The sequence below is a fragment of the Tiliqua scincoides genome, chromosome 2 (assembly GCF_035046505.1).
Source record: "Tiliqua scincoides isolate rTilSci1 chromosome 2, rTilSci1.hap2, whole genome shotgun sequence".
NCBI lineage: Eukaryota > Metazoa > Chordata > Lepidosauria > Squamata > Scincidae > Tiliqua > Tiliqua scincoides.
This window is the reverse complement of record NC_089822.1, coordinates 127,891,692-127,916,882: the sequence shown is the minus strand read 5'-3', so window position 1 is coordinate 127,916,882 and position 25,191 is coordinate 127,891,692. Positions and strand designations below refer to the sequence as shown.

Here is a 25,191-nt window from a genome sequence, read left to right as displayed (position 1 = left end):
CCCATAAGGCCACAGCAGTTGTGCAAGACATAATCTACCCCATTCAGTACAGAGTATGTCTTCAGTACACAGAAATGAAAGTACTGTCTTCAGAACCCCTACTAAGTCACCTGCAGTTTCAGAACCTGCTCCCCCCCCCAAAGCAGTACACCTGCTCTGAGCATCTCTGCAGCAAATGTGCCAGCGCATTTGGGAAGTACATACTTAGAAAAAGATTCCTAACCTACAGTGTCTTGTCACTGCTTTATATTTCTACCAAGACAAAAACAAACAAAAAGGAAAAGCACAACAGGGAATCCAAACAAACACAATCAAAACAAGGGTAAGAGTGGTTCCCATATATATGTATAGAAAATTCTCCTCTGATACAAGCTTGTTTATTGTCACAATTATAGGAGCACTGTAAAAGAAATTCTGCTTTAGCCAGGCTTTCAAACAGTAAATTGCATTGCTGGAACTCTAGATAGTACTGAGAAGCTCCCTGCTTGATGGTTAATCTTTATTATATTTTAAAGGCCATAATTATTTTAGTGATTCTTTTCTTTACAATGAGTGGTGGCAATTAGCTCATTCCATTTTACTGGGTAGTTTTCCCCGAGTGTGGTGTGAAAAGTGGCGCAATGAAACATAGCCAAGCTGAGGTTTTGCTCTGAGATGCCTCCGACTCAATTCTTGGCATTTTTACTTTAAGTCCTGAAAAGTTCTCTCTGCAATTTTAAAAGTAGCAAAACAACTGCAGCTGTATGCCCACACATCCAGGGCTGAAAGTAGCTTATAAGCAGGGTGGACAAAGACCTTGGACAGAGTAAAACAGAAAGATTAAAAGCTTACCTCCCTCTTCTTTTTGGCTTTGATGTCCTCAGAATTGTTGGCAAGGTTTGATTTCCGCTTAGTACTCTCTGATTTCTCCCGGGGCTTGTTTTCACCTTCCTTCATTTTTTTGTATTTTTTCATAAACTCAGAAATCAATTCAGGACAGTCAAGGTTCTTCTCAGGTTCCCAAGTATTGTGCTCTCTGACGCAGTAAGAGAAGGGCAACAATGGGAAGGGAGATAACAAACAGTAGAAAAGTTTAAAAGTTCCCATCCAGGGATCCTACACATCAACTGAGAACTGAGTGAACTGTCATATGGGAAGAAGTCTTACAGTTTCTATTCTCTTACAAACCCAAAATCAGTTGGTTTAATTCTCAAGATAGTTTACTCAAAGCAAGATATGCTTTAGCCACATAATGCTAAACATAGTTCAATAGCAACAATGAGGAACAATTCAATCATGTCTGGAAGAATGCCAAGAACAAGGGTACCCTGACGTCAAAAATCTGATATTGTCACAATTAAGAAGTTTATTTCCTCCCCAACCCCATTCCTGTAGGTCTGGTACTCATAAATCAAATTCTAGCATCTTGTTATTTGAAACATTTCTCTATTTCAAGGATGGATTTCTGATCATACTCCAAAGTGATTTTCCCAAGTAAGGCATTATATTGTAGAAATTATATTAGGTAGGTAGTAATAAAGAAATTACCACATACATCACTTTGTTTAGGGGAATGTTTTGTGTTCCATAGTTGCACAAATATTTGAAAGGCATGATATTTATTTCTGAGAATATACTCTCAAATATACAAGCTGTTCTGAAAATAGTACCAAATGCTAAGCAGAAACAGTATCACAATACCTTTATTAGGGCCAATTAAAATCACAAGGCAGGGAGCTAGCTTTTGAGTTTCTTACAACCCCCTCTCGGGATTGATGTCCAACCACCACCACCACGTTTGTTGCTTAATTAGATTAGTTTGTGTCCAACATAAAGATTTGAGATTGTGCCAAATCATTCTGGGACAACGCAGGAAAGACTGCTCTCTCTTTCAATGTTTAAGAGGCACTGTACATTTTAGTTGGTCCTAATAAAGGTATTTCTCCAAAAGCCATAGTAAGTACATCGTTTCTAATGAGGCATGGTTTCAGATTAGTAGAAGACTTAGGGCCCAATCCTATCCAATTTTCCAGCACTGGTGCAGCCACAATGCACTCCCAAGGTAAGGGAACAAGTGTTCCCATACCTTAAAGAGGCTTCTGTGACTGCTGCCCCACCACAAGATGCAGTGCATGCCCCACTGGCACAGTTGCACCAGCATTGGAAAATTGGATAGGATCAGGCCCATAGAATGCATTTGTTTACTGAATCACAGCAAACCTGTGAAGTATATAGAGAGCTCCACCTTTTTGCTGTTGTGCTGATAAAGGTTATGCTAAAGCGCTGTCTCGATTGCTGCACAGTAGAGCAGAATCTCACCCTCTGCTTGGTCACTTGCTTTCTCAGAATCAGGTAGCGTGCATCCATTTAAATACTTCAGCCTCACCTTTGAGTCTTGTAGATAATGAATCATGGATGGACTTCATTAGCTTGTAAAACAATTTCTTAGAACTCAGAATACAAGCCCAAACACACATAGGAAGCTGCCTGCCTATGCAGAGCCAGAATATTAATATATATTAAATATGATGGCTGCTGTTATCTACTTACTTATGCACTATGCTTGTTAATTGATATTTTTATGCAATGTTTTACATATTTTAATACTTTTAACTGCTTTAACTGTTAACTGCTTTGATTTTTTTTTTAAAGGCAGGATATACATTTTTAAAATAAATATTGGTCCATCTAAGGGCGCAATCCTAACCCCTTATGTCAGTGTTGGAAAGCACTGGCATAGCGGTGCTAATGGGGCATGTGCTGCATCCTGCAGTTGGTTGTCACTCACAGAAGCCTCCTCAAAGTAAGGGAATGTTTGTTCCCTTATCTCAGAGTTACACTGCCCTTATGACAGTGCTGGAAGGCACTGACATAAGGAATTAGGATGGTGCCCTAAGTAGCCTAGTTGGCAATAGCTCCTCAGGGTTTGGGTCAGCCCTGTGAAGATGCTGGGAACTGAACCTAGGATCTTCTGCATGCAAGGCATGTACTCTGCCAAAAGCACCTACCTCCCTTTGAGAACAGCTTTCATACTTGGACAAGTGAAAAGGGTTGTATATATTCTGTGCCAACAAAATTCAAAATGCAAATTCATTCAAATTCTTTACCATGTATAAAATTATATAAATATGTATAATCTTATTTTGTATAGCTTTTGCTATGGAGAGGGGCAGATGATGCTAACCATTGAAGCACTGTCTCTTTACCCTGGAAATTCTGTTGCCCCATCTTGGCTTTGGAGACTTCACCAAGCATGGCCTACAACTTTCTAGCTTATTTTAACAGCCTTAAGGGCTATAAAGTTACTTTTTCATAAATAAGGCAAGTGGAGATCCTCGGGGTGCTTAATTTAGCACTCAGTACCAAGCTCTCTGCTTGCACAATACAACTGAAGAATTCACATGGTCCTGTCATAGAGGGGGACAGGATAAAGATTCCTTTTCCTAGGCAGTAGTTGACAGCAATCCACAGAAGGGCCACCAAGCTATTTGACCAAAATGCCTACAGTGCCCCCCCCCCCCAAAATAAATCAGATAACCCAAATGAGGATGACTATGTAGACGATAGTGCTGGTGAATAACTCAAGTGGAACTACCAACTCTGTGAAGTGAGAGAGGGAACGCAGATGCCAGTACTTCCAAAATGCACATTAAAAGGTCCCAGGCCCTTGCCTCTGACCAACTCATTTAAATGGATGCACACCACTCTGCCTGAAGTGGTCCATATCAATTCTTTATTGCTTTTAGCCAAAGGCTTTTGCAAACTCTCCCTGGAGTAAGGAAAGCAAGCTCCTACCCATGAAGGTTTTTAGGAAAGCTTGGAGGGCACTGGAGGTTAAATTTGAAGCACTGCCTGGCGTGCTAACAAGAAAGTTCAAAGTCTAGGTCAGAAGGAAAGTTGGACTTACTCAGAGAATCCTTTCCACTTGAGAAGATACTCCACTTGACCCTTCACAACACGCCTGTCTAGAACCTTCTCCACAACATATTCCTCCTCATCTTCAGAGGACGAACTATCTGCTGTCCTCTTGTTTCTCTTGCCCATAGCGTGGAGGTTGCACTAATGCACCAAGGCTACCCAATTCCTGCAAATCGGAAGGGAAACGTTAATTGGCGATCAACCAAGGCAGGCTTCTGTTTCCAGAATTTCAGTGCTGTTATCACCCATCCATGTGGTACCTCTTAAAGGTTGCACTGTCTGTTCGCCTTCATGGAGGTCTGAAGGCATAGGAAGCCAAATATGATAGTAGGAGGAAGGGAACTATGATGAACAAATAAATTCCAAGTCCTTTTATTTCAGCTTCAAAGAATGAATTTTTAAGGTTCTTAATATAAATTTGGCATTCCATGGAGCCACATGAACTGTGCCAAACCTACCTACATTCTGCTGAAATATGAATTGTACTTATACAGTACCAGCTATTAAGCACTGTGCCATCTGAAAAAAATTCCAAAGCATCACAACAAAGACAGCTACATTTATCTCAGAAAAAACTGAGTAAGATTAGGTTATTCACAGCATGTTGCATTTGACCAATTGAATTAGCATAGCAGGTTTGATTGAAGTGGGAGAATTGCCTTGGTGCTTATTATGAATATGGAATTCCTCTGATTGGGCATGGGGTGGTAAGGAGAACTTCATACTTTAAAGCCAAAGACACTCTGCAGCATTACTCATCTCTCCTTATCACTCCTGCAGTCACCCTTATAAAGAAGCAGAATGTCCATTGCAAGTTTTGCTTATATTTTAAAAGAAAAATCATCATTTATATAGCACTTTTGAGAAGTAAAACAATTGACAGGCTTTATCTTCTGCAGCCTTTTATCTTGTGTGGTCTTTACAAGACCTGCAAGGTTGTTTAATATGCTCCTTATCAGAGATCTGGATGTAAGGCCATGGCTATGCAGCAAGTGTAGAAGATGAACTTGTGAACATCTGAACCAGAACTGGCATCACAGGTTGGACCTGGTCAGGTACATGCTCAGGGCCCACCAGCCAGCATCATGTCCATGCCTGGCCCTGTCCCACCTGGATTCTACTTCACACCTATTGCTCACTAAGGGCCCAATCCTATCCAACTTTCCAGCATCAGTGCAGCAACAATGCAGCCCTGAGGTAAGGGAACAAATGTTCCCTAACCTTGAGGAGACCTCTGTGACTGCCTCCCCAATACAGGAAGCAGTGCATGCCCCATTGGCACAGTAGCAGCGGCACTGGAAAATTAGATAGGATTGGGCCCTAAGTGTCCTATGGCTTTCCAGACAATGGGGAAGGGAGCAGGATCCCCCTAATTACTGGTGTAAGCCTCTTTAAAATTCCCCATGTGTCCCATCCCAAACTTACTGTCAGTGGCCAGGTCATCTAGAAATTTTAAAACACCTGGCCCAGGAAAGGAAGAGGCTGCTCCGCATTACCTGTTAAGGCACAGGGCTCAGTAGGCAATGTAGGGAGAAGCAGCTACTACAGCTGAGGAAAATTTGCACCACTGCTATAAACCACGGCATGAAGGGGAACTCTCTTCAATTTTCTCCCTAGCAGAGATGGAGCTGGTGCATGGACATTTAAAAGGGGAGCCCACTAACAGGGTTTGAGTTCACAGGAACTGAACCACATTGGCTTCAATTCTGATTGGACCCAGGACTATTCTGAACCCACCCAAAACTGGAAAACACAACTCATCTCTTCACTCTGTTTATTCAGAGGGAAAGATAAAATATAAATCATTTAAATAAATTAATCAATAACACTTGGTGTTTTTAAAACACTAACACAATAGTTCAAAACTTCAGCAGAAGTAGGGTCCTAAGCTGAACTCTGATTTGAGCAGACACCCCATTGTTTAAAGTTGCTCTGCATAAACTACTGTAGCAAATTAAGCTGCAATCTTGAACAGACATACTAGCAAGTAAGCCCTTTGAACTCTGAACATACATGCTTAGCATCATGCTATTGGATTTCCTTTGAGCCAATGGGCAGCTGTGTTCTAACTCCAGATCAGATGGTTATGAATCTGCTCAAAAGAGGCCACTAGGCCAAGTTTCAGTGGCAGGATGTGAAGGGAAGAAAGGCACAGAAAATTAGGAAGGCTGGCGTTCATAAGCTAATTAAAAATTTTGCTTGTGATCAAAGAAATTAGAATCTGTGTAACCTAAACCAAATCATTATCAGTGCAAAATACTATTAGCCTATATTTCTAAATACCTCCTACATGCTAGCTCCAAAATGGAAAAAAAACTGAGGTGTTTGGTGGTTGCATAGATTGTTTGTTTGGGTTTTTTATTTGGTAATGCTGATGGCCTATCAGAAAGATAAGGACGGTTTTGATTTTTTTTTCTTTTTCCAAACATCTATTAAAAAGAATGACCCCAAACTTAGAGGGAGGAAAAGAGGGAAAAATGAAAAAGGATGACATCTGATTTTGGCTCCCCTGCAATTGTGAAATTCCTAGTCACTCAGATTCCCTTAAAATTAAACATTTGCCAAAGACACTTAGGTCCCCAATATGATTTTTTATATTGTCCTCAGGATACTATATAAATTCCTTAAATACTAGCATAAATACTAGTTGTGGCTCTTAATAGCTAGGAAAAAAAGGTAAGATGACTCTTCCAATTACACAACAAAAATACATATTCTTAATTTTTATTCTGTATAAATGATCTGTTCAAATGCAGTCCCACTTCCAAATTGCAATTAGTTGACCATAATACTGATTCTATATCTTCACATCATAAAATCAAGAGACCTATCCCTTCACAATAGGACAGCAGCATACACTCAGCATTTCAGAAGAATGCAATCATTAAATGGAAAGTGCAATGCAAATATTAGCTGATAAATTATTCAAAAATAAAATAAAACCCACACAACAAGTGAAGGTTTGATTCAAACACAAAGCTAAAATCTGAAATTGACCAATTCTGTCAGCAGACTACAGTCTCACTGTAGCCTCACTGCTATGGCTTCAATAAACTGGACTATAGCCATGCTGGTATTCATGGATCAGTAGTTAAAGTTCTGTCACAGCTAGTTATAAAAAGGCATATTTTTCCAGGGATTTATAACTTAGCTATAAAAATTCACTGCAGCTTGAAATATGGGCTTATGAGGTCTCAGACCCTGAGTGAAGTTTAATACCCCCCCCCCAAAGCTGTGTGTCTGTGGAAGAGAAATCAATTACACCATTTGAGTTACAAGACTGAAAAAGTAGTTATAGTTGCTTTGTGCTCTTATAAATTACACAGCTTCCAATTTTAACAAGTTTGAATTTAGCAGATGATTAGTCCATAAACATTGTGTGGTCCAGCTGCTCTTGGTACAGAAATTTTATTTAAATTTTTACTTATGCATTCCCGCCACACTGACCACAAACCTTTGCCACTGTGGAACATGCACACCCTATCGCAGTTCATTACATATTCCATATGTACACGCAAAATTAGGTGTTGCCATCTTGAACAGAAAACAGTATGAGGCTTATAAATGGGAGTTAATAATTTTCCAAGTGGAGACATTACAACTTCCCTGGAAAATGTATATTTTTATATATCTATTAACTGTGTTTTTATAAGAAATTAAAACATAACAAGGAGACTTATTTGAACAGATATCAGGAAATTCTGTATTTGAGCAGACTCCCATTTCTTAACTAGAATTTCCTGACTTATGTCAGCCTAGGTCAGACAATTAACATTCTTTAAAACAGTTATTATAACACATTCTTTGCCTATAGGTGCCTGGGAGCCTGTCCTACGGCAAAAACAACAGAGGCAACAGCACAGCCAATTTACCAGCAAGAAGAGGCCCATTGTGCCATTTTTGGGCATGCATAGCCCTGAAAAAGATTGTGTCCAGTGGGCATGATGTTATTTACAGATTATGCAGCGCTGGTATATAATACAGACAGAGCGGGTGCTATCATTAGACCAACTAGGCAGCCGACTAAGGTGCAGAGCTCAGAGCAGCTCCGTAATTATTTTGGAGGAGCCTAATTTTATAAAGATTAGGTTTTTTTACCTGTGTATAAAATGCAACTGACAGTTTTTATTTTATGCTCTTCTGTCAAAAGCTGCTGCCTAAAGGAAGCAAGCTGCTACTACATCAGGCAGAATAATACACTTTATCCCTGCTGGTACTTCTGAGGTACTAAAGCTCTAGAGCAGCCATTTTCAACCACTGTGCCGGCATACTGGTGTGCCGCAAATGGTCCATAGATGTGCCACAGGAATTTGGGGGAATGTCATTTATTAATAGGGCAAATGGGAGATGTGAGCCCCCACTGGCAGCATGGTGTGCCTTGTCAATTGTCAAAAACCTGGTGGCGTGCCTTGACCATTTTAGTGTCAGTGTGCCGTGAGATGGAAAAGGTTGAAAATCACTGCTCTAGAGCAGGGGTCTCCAAGCTTTTTGGCCAGAGGGCCGCATCAAATATCTAGCAAGGTGTCGAGGGTCGGAAAAAAATTTAAATATAAAATTTAAATAAATAAGAGATGGAACTTAGATGAGTGAATAAATGAATGGATGGGGTTCTGCGCCATCTGACACATCAATGGAACTGCCAACAATGGCTGGAATCACGCTGGCATTTTACAGCAAAGTTAACAACATGCTGTTAGCCACTTTGTGCCTCTATGATGGAAGCATTTGCACTTAGCAGTGGTAAAGACCATGTTAAAACCAACTGAGTTAATGCTCTACACAACCAGGGTAGTGCTTTACATCCCATTTTAAATCCATATCTTCTTGCAGACCCCAAGGATTTAACAGCCCATTAGCATACCTCTAAACGGCTAAAATCCATTCAGTACTGCAGGGGAAAATTGGAAACAAATCACATAAGTTTAAACTATGATTCTTATTTAATCATTTGTGAACTTGAAACATAATGCTCCAACTAATGACAGCAAGGAACAGATCACAGAGGTCTTGGATTGTCTTGCTACCTTGTGTTGCAGGGTTAAGGTTACTGTGCTTACAGCAACATTTTCAAATTTCAGATTTTATTTTGGGCATTTGAGTAGCTCTAAGTTAGTGTGTTGGGCAGCCCAATCCTGTCCTGCCTCATCATCAGTGCTAGGCAGGAGGTCTGGTCTAGAGGATAGAGCCTCCATTAGCCCAAAGATAACATCTGAAGGTCACCAGTTCGAGGCCATTGACAGCTCCTTGAATGGTGAGACCTTGAAGCATCTGACAAGCTGAGTTATTCCACCTGCTCTTTGGTGTGAGCGAAGAAGCGTCTTGGCTGCCCTTCAAGTGAGAGATGAAGGAGCTGCTTGTCAGCCTGTGTGGGTGGTAACTGGGGGCCAAAAGTGATACCAGACTGTGAAAGAACCATCTGAAATGTTGTGCAGTTCTTGAATGATAGAACCTTTCTGTTAGTGTAAAAATCCCCTTGGGGGGTTTAGAGATAGCCTGCCTATGTGAACCACCTTGAATAAAGTCAGAGGAGTAATTCGATGACCAAAAAGGCGGTATATAAATACCAGTATTATTATTATTAGACATTGTAAAAGTGCAGTAATGGACTCTAGCACCGATGATGAGTCCACAGTACCAGAAGAAAGCTGATGACAACCACCCAGTAGTGAGCGTGTCTCAGCAGGGTGGCTTTTGGAGGCAGGAGAGGGTAGAGGAAGGCAGGGAGGGGCAGAACTGGGCAGGGGGGGGCTGGTGGGTGGATCAGGCCCAGGAGGGGTCATGTCAGGGATAGCAGCAAAGACTGCCGCTGGACCCTATGCCCTATCCCGAGCTAAGTTGCCCAACTCAGGTCTCCTTTGTTTTGCACCAGCTCAAGGCCTGGTGCAGATCTTAGTTGACCTATCAGGGCCAGCCACACTCAAAATGGGGTTAGGGAACCTCGTTCCCTTACCCTAATGAGATCTGCAGCACCTTCCTTGGCCCCACAGGATATAGAAGCGGCCATGTTCCTTGCAGTGACAGGGAGGGATAGGATTAGGCCCTAACTCTTCAAATTAACTTTGCCTTTGAGAATGGGATCACCCAAACATGGATTCACTACGGACAGTCTTCAGATAGTAACCACCTGGCACCAGATCACTTTCTCTTCTGCAGTCCATAAACAAGCATAAGTAACATGAAGGACAGACAGAGCTTTGGTTGCAATCATGTTGGTTTGTAGACATGTTGCCCAGAGTTGCTGAATGCCTTAAAACAGTGTTCTTCAATGTTGTGGTCGTGACCCCAGGTTTGTGACCTCAGTAGTGGAATTGCAGCAGCTAACTGGAATGAAGCTTCCAGTAAGCTTCCCAGGCTGACAACTGTGATTCTGAAAGTTGGGCTACTATCACACAAGGGTCAATATACTGAACATGATCTTGTAAATGCATGCAGAAAGTGCAGGCTGATGCTCAATTTGTGGAAATAGGTTAACTGTGTTTTTGCATGAAGACTAACTAGTGTTTTCTTACACAGATTTAGAGGAAGCAATATGTTGTTCCCATTGGGCTTTGCCAGATTTTAGTCCTTGTAATTCACATACTGCAGAAGCAATTCAATCTGTTTGGGGCAAGGATGAATACCAATGGAAAAGGGGTTTTATTTCCTATTCTCACATTTTGCTTTACTGGGTGGAGGGAGGGCTCGGCGGATCACACAAAGGCAAACATACATTTTGCTGTCTTAAAAGTTAGACCCATGCCTGAGTATATTTGGGATGCTAATTCCAAAAAGGGCATGGGTTTTGCCCTATCACGTCTATTTTCAGACACACTCAACCAGATGGGTTAAGTTTATCTAACCCTCGATTTCACAGACCTGTGTTATTTTATTTAGACTTGTGCCCTTTTGGGACAGGGAACCTTTTAGTTATGTAAGCTGCCTTGTAAACTTTCTTGTTAACAAATAGAACATAAATACTCTTATTACAATTTCAGAATATTCTTATAAGAATTTTGATGTTGCTATTTTATGTGGTTTAGAAGTAATGTTAACCACCCTGGACCTCTGGAACAGGTTAAAAAAATTAATTAAAACAGTGCATTAATATATGTTGAGTTTAAACCCAAAGTCCAGGAATGTAGCTTTACCACAGCTTAGCTGGAGGCAAGCTCACACAACAAATTCAACCTGGAGGCCCAGATAAATAAAAATAACGTCATTTTACAAGCAGGATTTCTACTTGCAGCAGAAAGACCAGGCCATAAACCTTAGGCTTTTATTCCCCAATCCAACTATTACCAAGTCTCTTGTGTTCATAGAAAGTGATAATACGAGAAGAGGGGGAAAATTAGAAATCTGTGCATTTAATATGTGCTGAGTACCATTTGTTATTTGCAAGCCATACAGAGCTGGTATTTACACTATTCTAGTAATACTCTGTTATACAGACTGCTTTATAGTATGTAACACTTGAAACGCTTGACGTGCAATCCTATCTCGCACTGAAACTGGCAGACCAGGAGCCTGCGCTGTAACCGTTAAGGGGTATCCATTAACATTAAGGGGAATAAGCTTTTTGAAATATGTTAGAAGCAGGAAACCCGCAAGAGAAGCGGTTGGCCCTCTGGATGGTGAGGGAGGGAAAGGGGAGATAAAAGGAGACTTAGAGATGGCAGAGAAATTGAATGAGTTCTTTGCATCTGTCTTCACAGCAAGAGACCTCAGGCAAATACTGCTGCCCAAACAGCCCCTCCTGACCAAGGAATTAAGTCAGATAGAGGTTGAAAGAGGTTTCAGACCTCATTGATAAATTAAAGATCAATGTCACCAGGCCCGGATGGCATCCACCCTAGAGTTATTAAGGAATTGAAGAATGAAGTTGCTGATCTCTTGACTAAAATATGCAACTTGTCCCTCAAAACGGCCACAGTGCCAGAAGACTGGAAGATAGCAAATGTCATACCAATCTTTAAAAGGGGAAAGAGGGGAACTTGGGAAACTATAGGCCGGTCAGCCTAACGCCTATACCGGGTAAGATGGTGGAATGCCTCATCAAAGATAGAATCTCAAAACACACAGATGAACAAGCCCTGCTGAGGGAGAATCAGCATGGCTTCTGTAAGGGTAAGTCTTGCCTCACAAACCTTTTAGAATCCTTTGAAAAAGTCAACAGGCATGTGGATGCGGGAGAACCTGTGGACATTATATATATGGACTTTCACAAGGCATTTGACGCGGTCCCTCACCAAAGGCTACTGAAAAAACTCCACAGTCAGGGAATTAGAGGGCAGGTCCTCTCCTGGATTGAGACCTGGTCGAAGACCAGGAAACAGAGAGTGGGTGTCAATGGGCAATTTTCACAATGGAGAGAGGTGAAAAGCGGTGTGCCCCAAGGATCTGTCCTGGGACCGGTGCTTTTCAACCTCTTCATAAATGACCTGGAGACAGGGGTGAACAGTGAGGTGGCTAAGTTTGCAGATGACACCAAACTTTTCCGAGTAGTGAAGACCAGAAGTGATTGTGAGGAGCTCCAGAAGGATCGCTCCAAACTGGCAGAATGGGCAGCAAAATGGCAGATGCGTTTCAATGTAAGTAAGTGCACAGTCATGCACACTGGGGCAAAAAATCAAAACTTCACATATAGGCTGATGGGTTCTGAGCTGTCTGTGACAGATCAGGAGAGAGATCTTGGGGTGGTGGTGGACAGGTCGATGAAAGTGTCGACCCAATGTGCGGCGGCAGTGAAGAAGGTCAATTCTATGCTTGGAATCATTAGAAAAGATATTGAGAACAAAACGGCTAATATTATACACAGCATCGATTGTACAAATCGATGGTAAGGCCACACCTAGAGTACTGTGTCCAGTTCTGGTCGCCACATCTCAAAAAAGACATAGTGGAAAAGGAAAAGTGCAAAAGAGAGCAACTAAGATGATTACTGGGCTGGAGCACCTTCCTTATGAGGAAAGGTTATGGCGTTTGGGCCTCTTCAGCCTAGAAAAGAGACGCCTGAGGGGGGACATGATTGAGACATACAAAATTATGCAGGGGAAGGATAAAGTGGATAGAGAGATGCTCTTTACACTCTCACATAACACCAGAACCAGGGGACATCCACTAAAATTGAGTGTTGGGAGGGTTAGGACAGACAAAAGAAAATATTTCTTTACTCAGCGTGCAGTCTGTGGAACTCCTTGCCGCAGGATGTGTTGATGGCATCTGGCCTGGATGCCTTTAAAAGGGGATTGGACAAGTTTCTGGAGGAAAAATCCATTATGGGTTACAAGCCATGATGTGTATGTGCAACCTCCTGATTTTAGAAATGGGCTATGTCAAAATGCCAATGCAAGGAAGGGCACCAGGATGCAGGTCTCTTGTTATCAGGTATAAATGCTCCCTGTGGCATTTGGTGGGGCTGCTGTGAGATACAGGAAGCTGGACTAGATGGGCCTATGGCCTGATCCAGTGGGGCTGTTCTTATGTTCTTATCCAACATAAGATAGGGCCCCAAAGTAGCTCAGACAGCAGTAAGGGGAAATTCTTCCTCTTATCTCCAGGTAAGCCACTGCAGCCCCAGTGGGCTTGTGCCACCTCTGGAGGTGGCATAAGTCTGAGGAGAGTGCAGCAGCTTGAAGCCACTCCACGCTGCTCAGGAACGGGTGTTGGGATCCCGAATAAGAGCCGGGTCCCAGCCCCGTCTCCCACTCCCCGCCCCACCCACTCACCCCCGGACCGCCTTCCACTCTCCCTCCCCCCGCGCTGGAATAGACTGCGCCCTTGGTTACGTATCTTGATTTTGTATTTTATATGGTAATTATACGGTGTCTTGTTTTGTTATGGTTCTAGCAACACTCACATGTGATACAAACACAATCCTTGAGACGACCTCCAAGTTTTCTAAAGTTATTTAAATTGTGAATATGGCCTCCACCAACAGAATGAAAGAACAGATCTCAGATTGGTCATAAAAATTCATACATCTGACTTGGAGGAAATATCGATTTAAACGACTCCATACACAGCAAGAAACAGTCTGAAATATTTTCATTTTAAAATCAAGATCAAAACATCAAAAGATATAAATTTGTTCCCAATAAAACTGAGATTGAAAGGGGATTATATTTACAAATCAATCATACTAGATCAGTGCATATGTAACACTGAACCATGGTTTAGGGATTTGGGCTGCAAGATCATGTATCCCTCCTTTCTAACACACAAATTGATCCTTGTCCTGCTGTTCTTTAGACTGACATTATACATGAGCACCACTAAGGCTGATGCACCAGAACTGGAGTTTAGGGCATGCATCAACCATTACACTTACCAGTTATATTTAAATTCTGAGCCAGAGTAGAGGGGATAGGGATATTCACGCTCAGAAAAGGAGGGAAGGGAGAGGATGACTGATACATGATCCTACAACTTACTCCCAATCCCTAAATTGTGTTTATAAACTACATCTGAACTAATCCACAATGTGGTATGATTGCTGCAAGGGCTAGTGTCATCATTTCTTCAAGCTGTGAAATCAAAGCATGGACAATCTGTCTAAATATGCACATAAACATTCTGGGCATTCCACTTATGGAAGCTGCATTTGATTATTGGTTAAAATTCCAGTTTTTTGTCACAATCAGAAAAATTGCCCAATACAAAAACTGGAACTTTTGTTATTCAGACATTGGGTCATCAAAGTCATTGTAAAAAGCCACATAACCCAAACCAGACTGGACATTTTGCTTCTAGATGATAGTTAACTTTTTAAAAATTCACAACAATCATTCACCATTACGTGCATAGATGGCCAATCTGTTATTTTTAAATGACTTTAATGTGAGTTCCTTAAGCCCTCTGGGATATTTTGAAACAGGAGCTTATCCATAATCAAAGGAAACAGATTTAATACAAATCGAGTCTAAATTCCACAACCAGTCAAAAGCTTAGATCCAATGATGTTACCGAACAAGTGGAAGGCATTTCCACTCTGCACCCATGATTCTGTGGTACAGATGTGGTACCTTCCACTTGCATGGTACCTGTGGTATCAATCTCATGATGTGGTGATCATCATGAGATCATGAATCTCTTGGCTGGTGTTGTCTGCCCACTTTTTGGGTGCATGGGGCCACAGTTCAGCGTACAGTATACATGCTGCACACAAAACCAACTCTGAAATCCAGGAGATCCACTCCAGTTCAACCACAATACTGGAGCCACTCCAGTTCAACAATACATTGGGCTACATAATAATAATAATAATAATAAACTTTATTTATATCCCGCCCTTCTCCCTAAAGGGACCCAGGGTGGCTAACAACATATAAAAAACACATTTAAAAAAATAAATTAAGACAAATAGCAGATAAAAACATTAAAAACACATTAACAGCGACCTTAAAAAACAGTAGTCAGATTAAAAGACAGAATAAAAAGAGTACAAAAGAGCAAGTTACAGAGGAATCAGGCCTGTAAAAACTACAAAATGTGTAAAAAATGTTAAAAAGGCCAAAGAATCAGAAGGCTTGTGTAAACAGCAGTCTTCAGGCCTCGCCGGAAACTCTCAAGAGAGGGAGCCATTCTCAAGTCAAGGGGAAGGGAGTTCCATAATGTTGGTGCCGCTACCGAGAAGGCCCTATTTCTTGCAGCCGCCCCCCGGACCTCCTTGAGTGGCGGCACTTGTAAAAAGGCCTTCTCTGATGACCTGAAAGGGCGAGCTGATTTGTACGGGAGTAGGCGGTCCCTAAGATATCCTGGCCCAGAGCAGTATAGGGCTTTAAAGGTCAAAACCAGCACCTTGAATTGGGCCCGGAAACTAATGGGCAGCCAATGTAGCCCCCGGAGAAGCGGACTGACAGAGTCAAACCGCCTAGCTCCAGTGACCACACGGGCTGCTGCATTCTGCACTAATTGCAGTTTCCGAACCGTCTTCAAGGGTAGCCCCACATAGAGCGCGTTACAATAATCTAACCTCGATGTCACCGTGGCATGGATCACCGTGGCCAGGTCTGCACGATCCAAGTACGGCCGCAGCTGGCGCACCAGCCGAAGCTGAGCGAAGGCCCCCCTAGCCACAGCCGCCACCTGGGAATCCAGGAGCAGCTGCGAGTCCAGGAGGACCCCCAAGCTGCGAACCTGCTCCTTCAGAGGGAGTGCAACCCCATTCAGAGCAAGCCGATAATCCAGCACCTGCATCGAGGATTTCCGAACCAGGAGAGCCTCTGTCTTATCCGGATTTAATTTCAGCTTGTTAGCCCCCATCCAGATCCTTACTGCTTCCAGACAGCGCTCCAGGCCCTCAACCGCCACCCTGGAATCTGGAGGAGAGACAGAGCTGGGTGTCATCAGCATATTGATTGCACCTCACTCCAAACCCCCGGATGACCTCTCCCAGCAGTTTCATGTAGATATTAAATAGCATAGGGGACAGAATTGAACCCTGCAGCACCCCGCACCTCAAAGGCCAGGGTGTCGAACAGGCATCCCCCAACACCACCATCTGGGACCGACCCTCCAAGTAGGAGCGGAACCACCGCAAAACAGTGCCTCCAACTCCCAACTCGGCCATTTGGCCCAGAAGGATACCATGGTCGATGGTATCGAAAGCCACCGAGAGGTCCAGCAGGACCAACAGGGACACACTCCCCCTGTCCAGTCCCCGGCGTAGGTCATCCACCAAGGCGACCAAGGCAGTTTCCGTTCCAAAGCCCGGCCTGAAACCAGATTGAAAAGGATACATGGATCAATATGGTCTTAGAACAGGCAGCTTCATATGCTGCTATGTACTCTCAAGAGAGGGGGAGTCTGGCAACCCTACTATAACCCTAACCCACAAAAGATCAGGTCCAGAAGATTGCAGGTGCTTTCATAACCATTTGTGGATTTTTTGGAGGGATATAAAAGACTGCAGACTAAGCAAAAACTGGCAACCCCTTCTCCTAAAAGAAGCGCCTTTTGCTTGTGACTCCAAGCTATACAGGTCCAACCTTGCTATACACATATTTTTTATATATGAATTTGACTCAACAAGACTGGCCATTGCAAATGAGAAGGAACGTGCTGATCCCTGGAGAAGGGGAAAAATGCATCCATTTAAAATCACAGTTTAAAAAACTGCTTTTCTTACTGTTGTGGACAGACAGCCATGCAAGCTATTACAGGTATTACCTAATTATCCACAAATTTTTTTTTCAAATGTGGAAAAATCCATGGATTTTTCTATCTCAATGCAATGAGAAGGGCCCTTTAAATTAATTAATTAAATTTAAAAGGAAAACAGTAACAATAGCCTCATTAACGAGGGCAGCTGGCTAACAACACATCAGTCATTCTCTCTCCAGGGACTTAGCTTCACTCTAAGGTAAGGGACCCCTCCCTTCCCTCTGAGCAATTAAGGGGGAATAAAGATAATCCCTTTGCTCTGGGTGAAGGGAGAGAGACTGGTAGATGGATTGTCTGCCTAATGACTCTATCTTAAAATCACAAGGCTGCAAAATCACAAGTCAGCAAGGCTGTTTTTAAACAACTGAGCAAAAGGACTTTATTTTTTAAATTGCTTTAGCATCCAAGTGAGTTCTGGGAACAGAACCCTCATGAATAATGAGACAACCTGTGTTCTGCAATGTATCTGTAAACAAACTCATATAGATTTCACAGATGATTCAGTGGACAAATACAGTTTGGCAACAGGCAACCAGGGTCAAATGCCTGCTCATGAGATTCATTGCAAGGCCTTGAAGAATACAATACTGCTGTGAGAATTTTAAAAAGGGGTATCTGAAACGGCCTAATCCCCTTGAGTAAATGCAGAAAGGCAATAAAATTACACAACTGTTATTACTAGCCTAATAATCTGCTTTTTAATTAATTCTGTGGACTTTCACTGCAGTGAAAGTAAGGCTATGAAGTAAATCAGTGTACCCCAGTTTATAGCATGGCCTCTCCCAGTTTGAAGAGTCACTTGCCGGAGGCAAAGAAGGAAGGCCCATAGCCAGGGAGACACACCAGGGACAGACTACATTTGCTCTCAGTGTGGAAGGGATTGTCACTCCCAAATTGGTCTCTTCAGTCACACTAGATGCTGATCCAGAACCACTTTTCAGGGCGCGATACCATAGTCTTCCGAGACTGAAGGATGCCAATGATGAGTTTACAGTAACAAAATTTCCAGAATTGGGGATAAGCAGCAAAGTGACCAAGTTTGCAGATGACAGTAAATTTTTCTGGGTGCTGGTCTAGAAAGGATTGTGAGGAGCTCGAGAAGGATCTCTCCAAACTGGGGCAATGGGTGGCAAAATGGCAGATGTGCTTCAATGTAAGTAAGTGTAAAGCGATGCCCACTGGGGCAAAAAGTCAACATTTCATATATACACTGATAGATTCTGAACTGTCTGTGACAAATCAGGAGACAGATCTTCAGGTGGTGGTGAATGTGTGCGGCAGCCAAGAAGAAGGCCAATTCCGTATTCAATATAATTTTAAAAGGATTGAGAATAAAACTGCCAATATTATTGTGCCACTAGACAAATTGATGGTAAAGCTGCATCCATAGTCGGTTCTGGTTGCCCCATCTCAAAAAGGATATAGGCACAGAAAAGATGCAGAAGAGAGCACCCAAATGATTAGTGAATGAATGACAAAATGATGCTTCCCTTATGAGGAAAGGCTACAGTGTTTGAAGCTCTTCAGAAAGAAGGCATCTAAGAGGGGACATGACTGAGATATGGGATGGATAGAGCAAAGTTCTTTTCTCTTTCACTCAATACCAGAACCAGAGGAAATCCACTAAAATTGGCTGGTAAGAACATACAAAAGGAAGCATTTCTTTACCTGGCAGGTAATTAATCTGTGGAACTCCTTGCCACAGGATGTTGTGATGGAACCTGGTCTAGATGCCTTTAAAAGAGAGCTAGACAGATTTCTGAAAAGTCCATCACAGGTTAATAATAATAATAATAGCAATAATAAACTTTATTTATACCCCGCCCTTCTCCCCAAAGGGACCCAGGGCGGCTTACAACAGGTTAAAAACAGATTAAAACATAATATTAAAAAACAGATAAAAACATTAACATATTAACAAATATCATAAAAGCAGTAGTCAAATAAAAAAATCAGGTAAAAGGAGCAAAGAGCAGCAGATCATAGGAATCAGGCCTGTAAAAAATACTAAGAGATGTAGAAAAGATGTTAAAAAAGATGTTAGAAAGGCCATGAACTCAGAAGGCTTATTTAAACAGAAAGGTCTTCAGGTCCCGCCAAAAAGTCTCAAGAGAGGGAGCCATTCTTAAGTCAAGGGGAAGGGAGTTCCATAACGTTGGTGCCACTACTGAGAAGGCCCTATTTCTTGCAGCCGCCCCCCGGACCTCCTTGAGTGGCAGCACTTGTAAAAAGGCCTTCTGTGATGACCTAAGAGGATGAGCTGGACTGTACGGAAGTAGGCGGTCCCTAAGATACCCTGGCCCAGAGCAGTAAAGGGCTTTAAAGGTCAAAACCAGCACCTTGAATTGGGCCCGGAAACTAATGGGCAGCCAATGTAGCCCCTAGAGAAGCGGGCTGACAGTACCTCCAGTAACTCTACCTCCAGTAACTACACGGGCCACCGCATGGTTACATGATGACTATATGCAACCTCTGGGATTTAGAAGTAGTCTATCTCTGAAAGCCAGGTGCAAGGGAGTGACAACAGGATATAGGTATTGTCTTGTATGCTCCCAGAGACATCAGGACCACTATGAGACACAGGAAGTGAGACTAGATGGGTCCTTGCCCTGATCCAACCAGGCTCTTTTGAAGTAAGGCAAAGACTACCCTGAGTGCCACACCTGGGCCTGCTCTCCTATTGAAGCCAACAAAAACGTTCACATGCATGCCAAGGCCTGGAGAAGTTCCAAGCATATTTTCACAGAATCAAGACAATGGCTGAAGTTTAATCTTCACCCAAAAATTGTATGAAAGGTTTTGGCACCACTTCTTTCAGTGTGCAGTGTAGTTCTGTACTCCGGTATCACTTCAATGCATTTGTCAAACAAATTATATTTAAGCTATATAGCCTAGAACTTAGACACATAAAACCAAAATAGTATTGAACTTTCATCCACCCCATTCAAGGGTACCCTTGGCAGCCTCTTAACCATCCATTATAATCCAAAGCAATTTCTCTCTGTAGCAATTTAAAAGCTGTAAAAAATATAATGGCCGATGACAGGAGAAACAAACCACACCAGAAGTTATTGAACCTTGCAGGTTCTCTCAAGTGTCTCTATTGACATTTAAGTGTGAGTTATTGTGCCACAATATCATAAAATGTGCTCAGTGTTGCAGATATATTGTTATTTAAATGGCACCCAAAGAAGAAAAAAAATCCACTCCAAAGAAGAGGCAGCTACTTTTAGCAGATAGAAAAAGCTCTCTTATAACCTTGTAGCTCTGGAATAGGAATTACAGTTAATTTTTTAGAGAATTTATACAAATAGGATTTTCTTCCCCCCTCCCCCATTCACATTGTGACTCACAGATTAAAAACATTCAGACAGACACCAATTTCAGAATTATACTCCATAAGGTAATAGAGATTTTAAAAATTATGTATAGAAGTACTCATTGGATGCTTGTGTTCCCTGCTGAACTATCATATATTTTCTCTTCCCCCTGTGGTGTTTGCCAATAAATTATATGGAATCCAGTGCCCAAAATTATTTTATTTAATTTTTCGCATTTTTATACCGCCCTTCCTCCAAGGAGCTCAGGGTAGTGTACATAGTTCCTCCCTCCCTTTGTCCTCACAACAACCCTGTGAGGTAGTAGGTGAGGCTTTGAGATTGTGACTGGCCCAAGGTCACCCAGAAAGCTTTGTGGCTGAATGGGGACTTGAACCTGGATCTTCTAGGTCTAAATCCAATTCCCAAACCACTACTGAAACAGCTGGAAAATCTTTGACTATGGTTACCTAAGGCACAATACAGCACTGAACTATTCCACTACATCATCTTGGCACTTCTGAACACCAACTCACTCCATGCACCTTGTAGGATTTCTTTCTATCGCAAACATCGCTCTTTCCCTTCTAATTCCAAACACAGCCTAATGTCATAGTCAGAACTCCACTTGCAACTTTAATTGCTTCTGGACAATATGAACCAACTCTTGACAAACCCTCAATTTTCTCCCATCCCCGAGCCCAAACGAGGATTGATAGTTGGGAAAAGGTCACTGGGGGGGGACAAACCCCCCAAACCCCTAATCAAAACTTTAATAAACATTCTTAGATATATCTATACAGACAAACCAAAGTCACAGGCAAGCTTAGAAATAGATATAAATATAGGGCTGTACCCTACACATTCATAGAGGGGGTGCTCTGCAATCATTAACTCCAAGCCCAACTCTCATGAAAGGCACCTGTGGCCACAGAATGCCCCTGCATCAACACTTAGGATATGATCCAGAAAGTTTGAACATTCTACCAAACAGGCCTTCTGCAAGTTGACCAGCAATGCAGAAAAACTCCTCTAAGGTTAAATTTTGTCTGGACAACTTTGCTTTACAAGGAGACTACTCAAAGCTGGGATGTGTACAGCCCCTCCTTAACTCAAAGGGTGAAAAATATCCCAGACTTAAACTGGGGAAGGGGGGACTGAGAGAAGTGCAAACCTAGACAGGCCTTTGTTCTGCAGAACATCACCTTCATGCACCCCCTTAGCTCTTACATCTATCAGTTTTAAAAGTTCACAGCAAAGTCTGCATTAGATGATTTATGGCTACATTCTAGTGACTCAAGATGGGCCATGGTCTTAGGAGCATTAGCATTTAAATTGTGGCAACTAGGCCTTCCCATTAACACTCTATTGAGATAAATAAGGAAAATTTATACCTCGTTTTGATGCAATTTCCATGCCTATGGCTATAAATACCAGACACAAAAGGTGATCTTTTTGCCCAGAAGCTCTAAACCAGTCCTTTCTCTATGCCACACCATTCCCTATATTTTACATTTTTCTTTGCACAAACCAGAAGGAGGTTGACAAGAGCTGGCCCCAAAAGGGTGGCCACTGGAAATTTTGGAGTTCTCACCTGCATCCATATAAAAACAAGAATTATGTGTTATGTGTCTGCACTGTTGATATGCTCCTTATGCAGCTGGACAAGTAAGTGGGCACTACATCTCAAGTAGTACTTATAAAACCAAGTGAGCCAATGGATCTAGGGACAGGTTGTGAGACAGGTGACTGCCTAAAAACTCAACAGAACTTTTAGGCAATATTCCCAGAGGGACTGTAAAAATGAGCTGGGAAGAGGGAGAAAGAGTACAGTGAGAAAGAGTATGGCGAGATGCTGGTGAAAAAAGGAGAAAGCAAACATCTAGGGCAGTGGTTCCCAACCTTTTTTCACTTGCATACCCCTTGGCAACCCATTCCATAAATTGTACTCCTCATATTAGCCTAATGTTTATAATCAATACAAATAATAAAAGCCCTCATCTCCTCTATATGAAAACCCATACTTCATTTATTAATCACAGTATTTTCTCTATGTTTGAAAAACTGAAGACGATGGGACCAATCCTATCCATCTTTCCAGTGCTGGTGCAGCCGCAATGCAGCCCATAGGTAAGGAAACAAATATTCCCTTACCTTGAGGAGGCCCCTGTGACCGCCTCCCTGTGACCACAGTACTATATACTGCGCATACCCTGTTTGAATGGCTGCATCGATGTTGGAAAGTTGGATAGGATTGGGCACTATGTCTTTGCACTGTTTTGCACCAGAAGTGTCCTGAGAAATTCTTGGTGATTGATCACTTTCCATATTATGTTTCTTTTTTACTTTGCTTTTTACTGTGCAGTTTTTTTTCAACTCTGCCAGTTTCTTTACTATGCTGGTTTTCAGTCACTTTTTCATACATGAATTGATGACCACAAACTAGCTAATGGTGGGGCTTTCACAGTCAACTATCTACCTCCCTTCCTGCCTTGCTGGCCCTGCAAGGCATTCTGGAGCACTACCTGCCTTTTTCTGCCATTACTCAATTCTTTTTCCCCTAAAGGTCTTGTTGAGTGCCCCTTGGGGTACATGTACCCCAAGTTGGGAACCACTGATCAAGGGTAATGTACTGGATGAGTGAAAGAGCAAGTTCTCAGTTCAAATCTTGCTCCAGACATAAACTCATACTAGACTGTCTTAGTCAAGTCATAATCCTTTGGTTTTGTGCTTGCGATATGGGAACAATAATATTGTTGAACAATAACATCGGGCAGGAGATCTGGTCTAGAGGGTAGAGCTTCCATTAGCCCAAAGATAACATCTGAAGGTCACCAGTTTGAGGCCACCAGCAGCTCTGTGAATGGTAAGACCTTGAAGCATCTGACAAGCTGAGCTGAGTTATTTCCACCTGCTCTATGGTGTGGGTGAAGCAGCATCTTGGTTGCCCTTCAAGTGAGAGATGAAGGAGCTGCTTGTCAGCCTCTGCGGGAGGCAACTGGAGGTCAGAAGTGATACCAGACTGTGAAAGATCCATCTGAAATGTTGTACAGTTCTTGAAAGACAGAACCTTTCTGTTATTGTAAAAATCTCCTCGGGGGGTTTAGAGATAGCCTGCCTATATGAACTGCCTTGAATAAAGTCAGAGGAGTAATCCGATAACCACAAAGGCGGTATATAAATAGCAGTATTAATAATAATAAGGATAATACTGGTCTAGGATCAGAGCTATTGTATGTGAAGTGCTTTGAATGTCCAAAATGCACACTAAGCAAGATAGTCATAATTTTAAGAGACCCTCCAGGGTACTGAAATGCAGAATACTGCCCCTTCATGAGGAGCCCCACTGCTGTGGACACCAGGAGGCTAACTGTCTCAATCCTATCCAATTTCCCAGTGCTGGTGCAGCTGTGCCAATGGGGTGTGCACTGCATCCACTCACTGTGGAGAGGCAGTCACAGAAGCCTCCTCAAGGTATGGGAACATTAGTTCCCTTACCTTGGGGCTGCACTGCGATTGCACTGGTGCTGGAAAGTTAGATAGGACTGGGCCCTCAGCCACTGAGATTACAGACTCATTTGGGTCACTACAAGCCACCACAACAATATTAATACAGTACTAAGAGATGCTGATTTCACTTACTTGTTAACTTACTTTCTATGTGGCCCATTTTAACTGCAAGCCATTTGTACTGGTCTAAACCAAACCTCCTTTTCTGTGGCAAGTCAGGAGATAAAGCTAACATATGGAGAAAGCTAACATATTTTTCCATGGTAAAATTAGAGTTCTGGACTGCGTCTGAGGGCCACCCTCCTCTCTCCCCCTTTAAAAAAAAAAAAGAGGAGGACGACCCTCAGAATGGCCAGGTAGCAGGCCAGAAGCAGCATATATCTCCTCCGATTTTGGAGGAGGCACACTGTGCTTCAAGCTCCAAAAGAGCTTTATGTGCTGCTGCTAAGTGTTGCAAAAGGCTCCATCAGAGCTTTTTCGTGCCACTTCCAGGAGACGGGCAACACTCCTCTCCTGGGTGCCTTCTAGCAGAGCAAAAAAGCTCCAATGGAGCCTTCCATGCCGCTTAGCAGCAGCATGAAAATGACACAGAAAGCTCCTCTGGAGCTTGAAACAGCATACACCTCCTCTGAAAATGGAGGAGACGCGCATGCTTCTGGCCAGTTATCCAGCCGTTCTGAGGGCTCCTTGTTCACCAGCACACATCACTTAGAAGCAAGAATCCCCCTCTTGCACTGCATCTGAATTTTTCTTTTTCTGCTGCAACTCATGCCACAATAAACTAGTGTCACACCAAAGCTCAATCCAGATTTCACACCAAACCATAGTTTGTGCTAACCACAGACAAATCTGTGGTTTGCAGCAGAGCTTAAAACTATGGTTTGAGAGATGACATAAATTCAGATGAAAAACACCAATTTCAATATTACGTCTGCATGCAGCCCATGGGTCAGTGAAAGTACTTTTGTTGACCCTTAGGAGTCCTCAAAATTCAAGGCTATGCTTAAATAGAGAAACTCCCAATTCATAAGACTGTTATGCTTTCTCCTTTGCTATATTGTTTCTGAAGAGCTCAAAGTCATAGTTTATCAAGTTAAAGTTGCATATCTGTAATGAAGCAGACTGTGCTGTACACTAGTAATTATCCTGCATGTTGTCCTACAGAATGAAACTAGACTGCAAGAAGTAGGTTGCCTGGTAAAATCTGTTTGTGGGGTCATTTACCCCTTGTGATGAATCTTGTTGTACAGTACTGTACTACCTCAGTAAAGTACAATACCTCCTTTAGTCCTACTGGATAAGCAGCAGCAACTCAGTGACACCTTTC

At 42.4% G+C, this 25,191-nt stretch overlaps 1 protein-coding gene across 4 annotated transcripts in view; it reads right to left on the bottom strand.

Annotated features, from left to right (window-relative positions):
- Positions 1-25,191, bottom strand: part of CBX5 (chromobox 5) — a 73,198-nt gene that overhangs the window by 33,107 nt on the left and 14,900 nt on the right. For all 4 annotated transcript variants that reach the window (XM_066614620.1, XM_066614622.1, XM_066614621.1 and 1 more), the window contains exons 2-3: positions 3,887-4,063; positions 832-1,015 (exon numbers count right to left, since the gene is read on the bottom strand). In XM_066614620.1, the coding sequence (XP_066470717.1) occupies positions 832-1,015; positions 3,887-4,023 (321 nt within the window). In that variant the 5' untranslated portion in view covers positions 4,024-4,063. The remainder of the gene's footprint in view (positions 1-831; positions 1,016-3,886; positions 4,064-25,191) is intronic.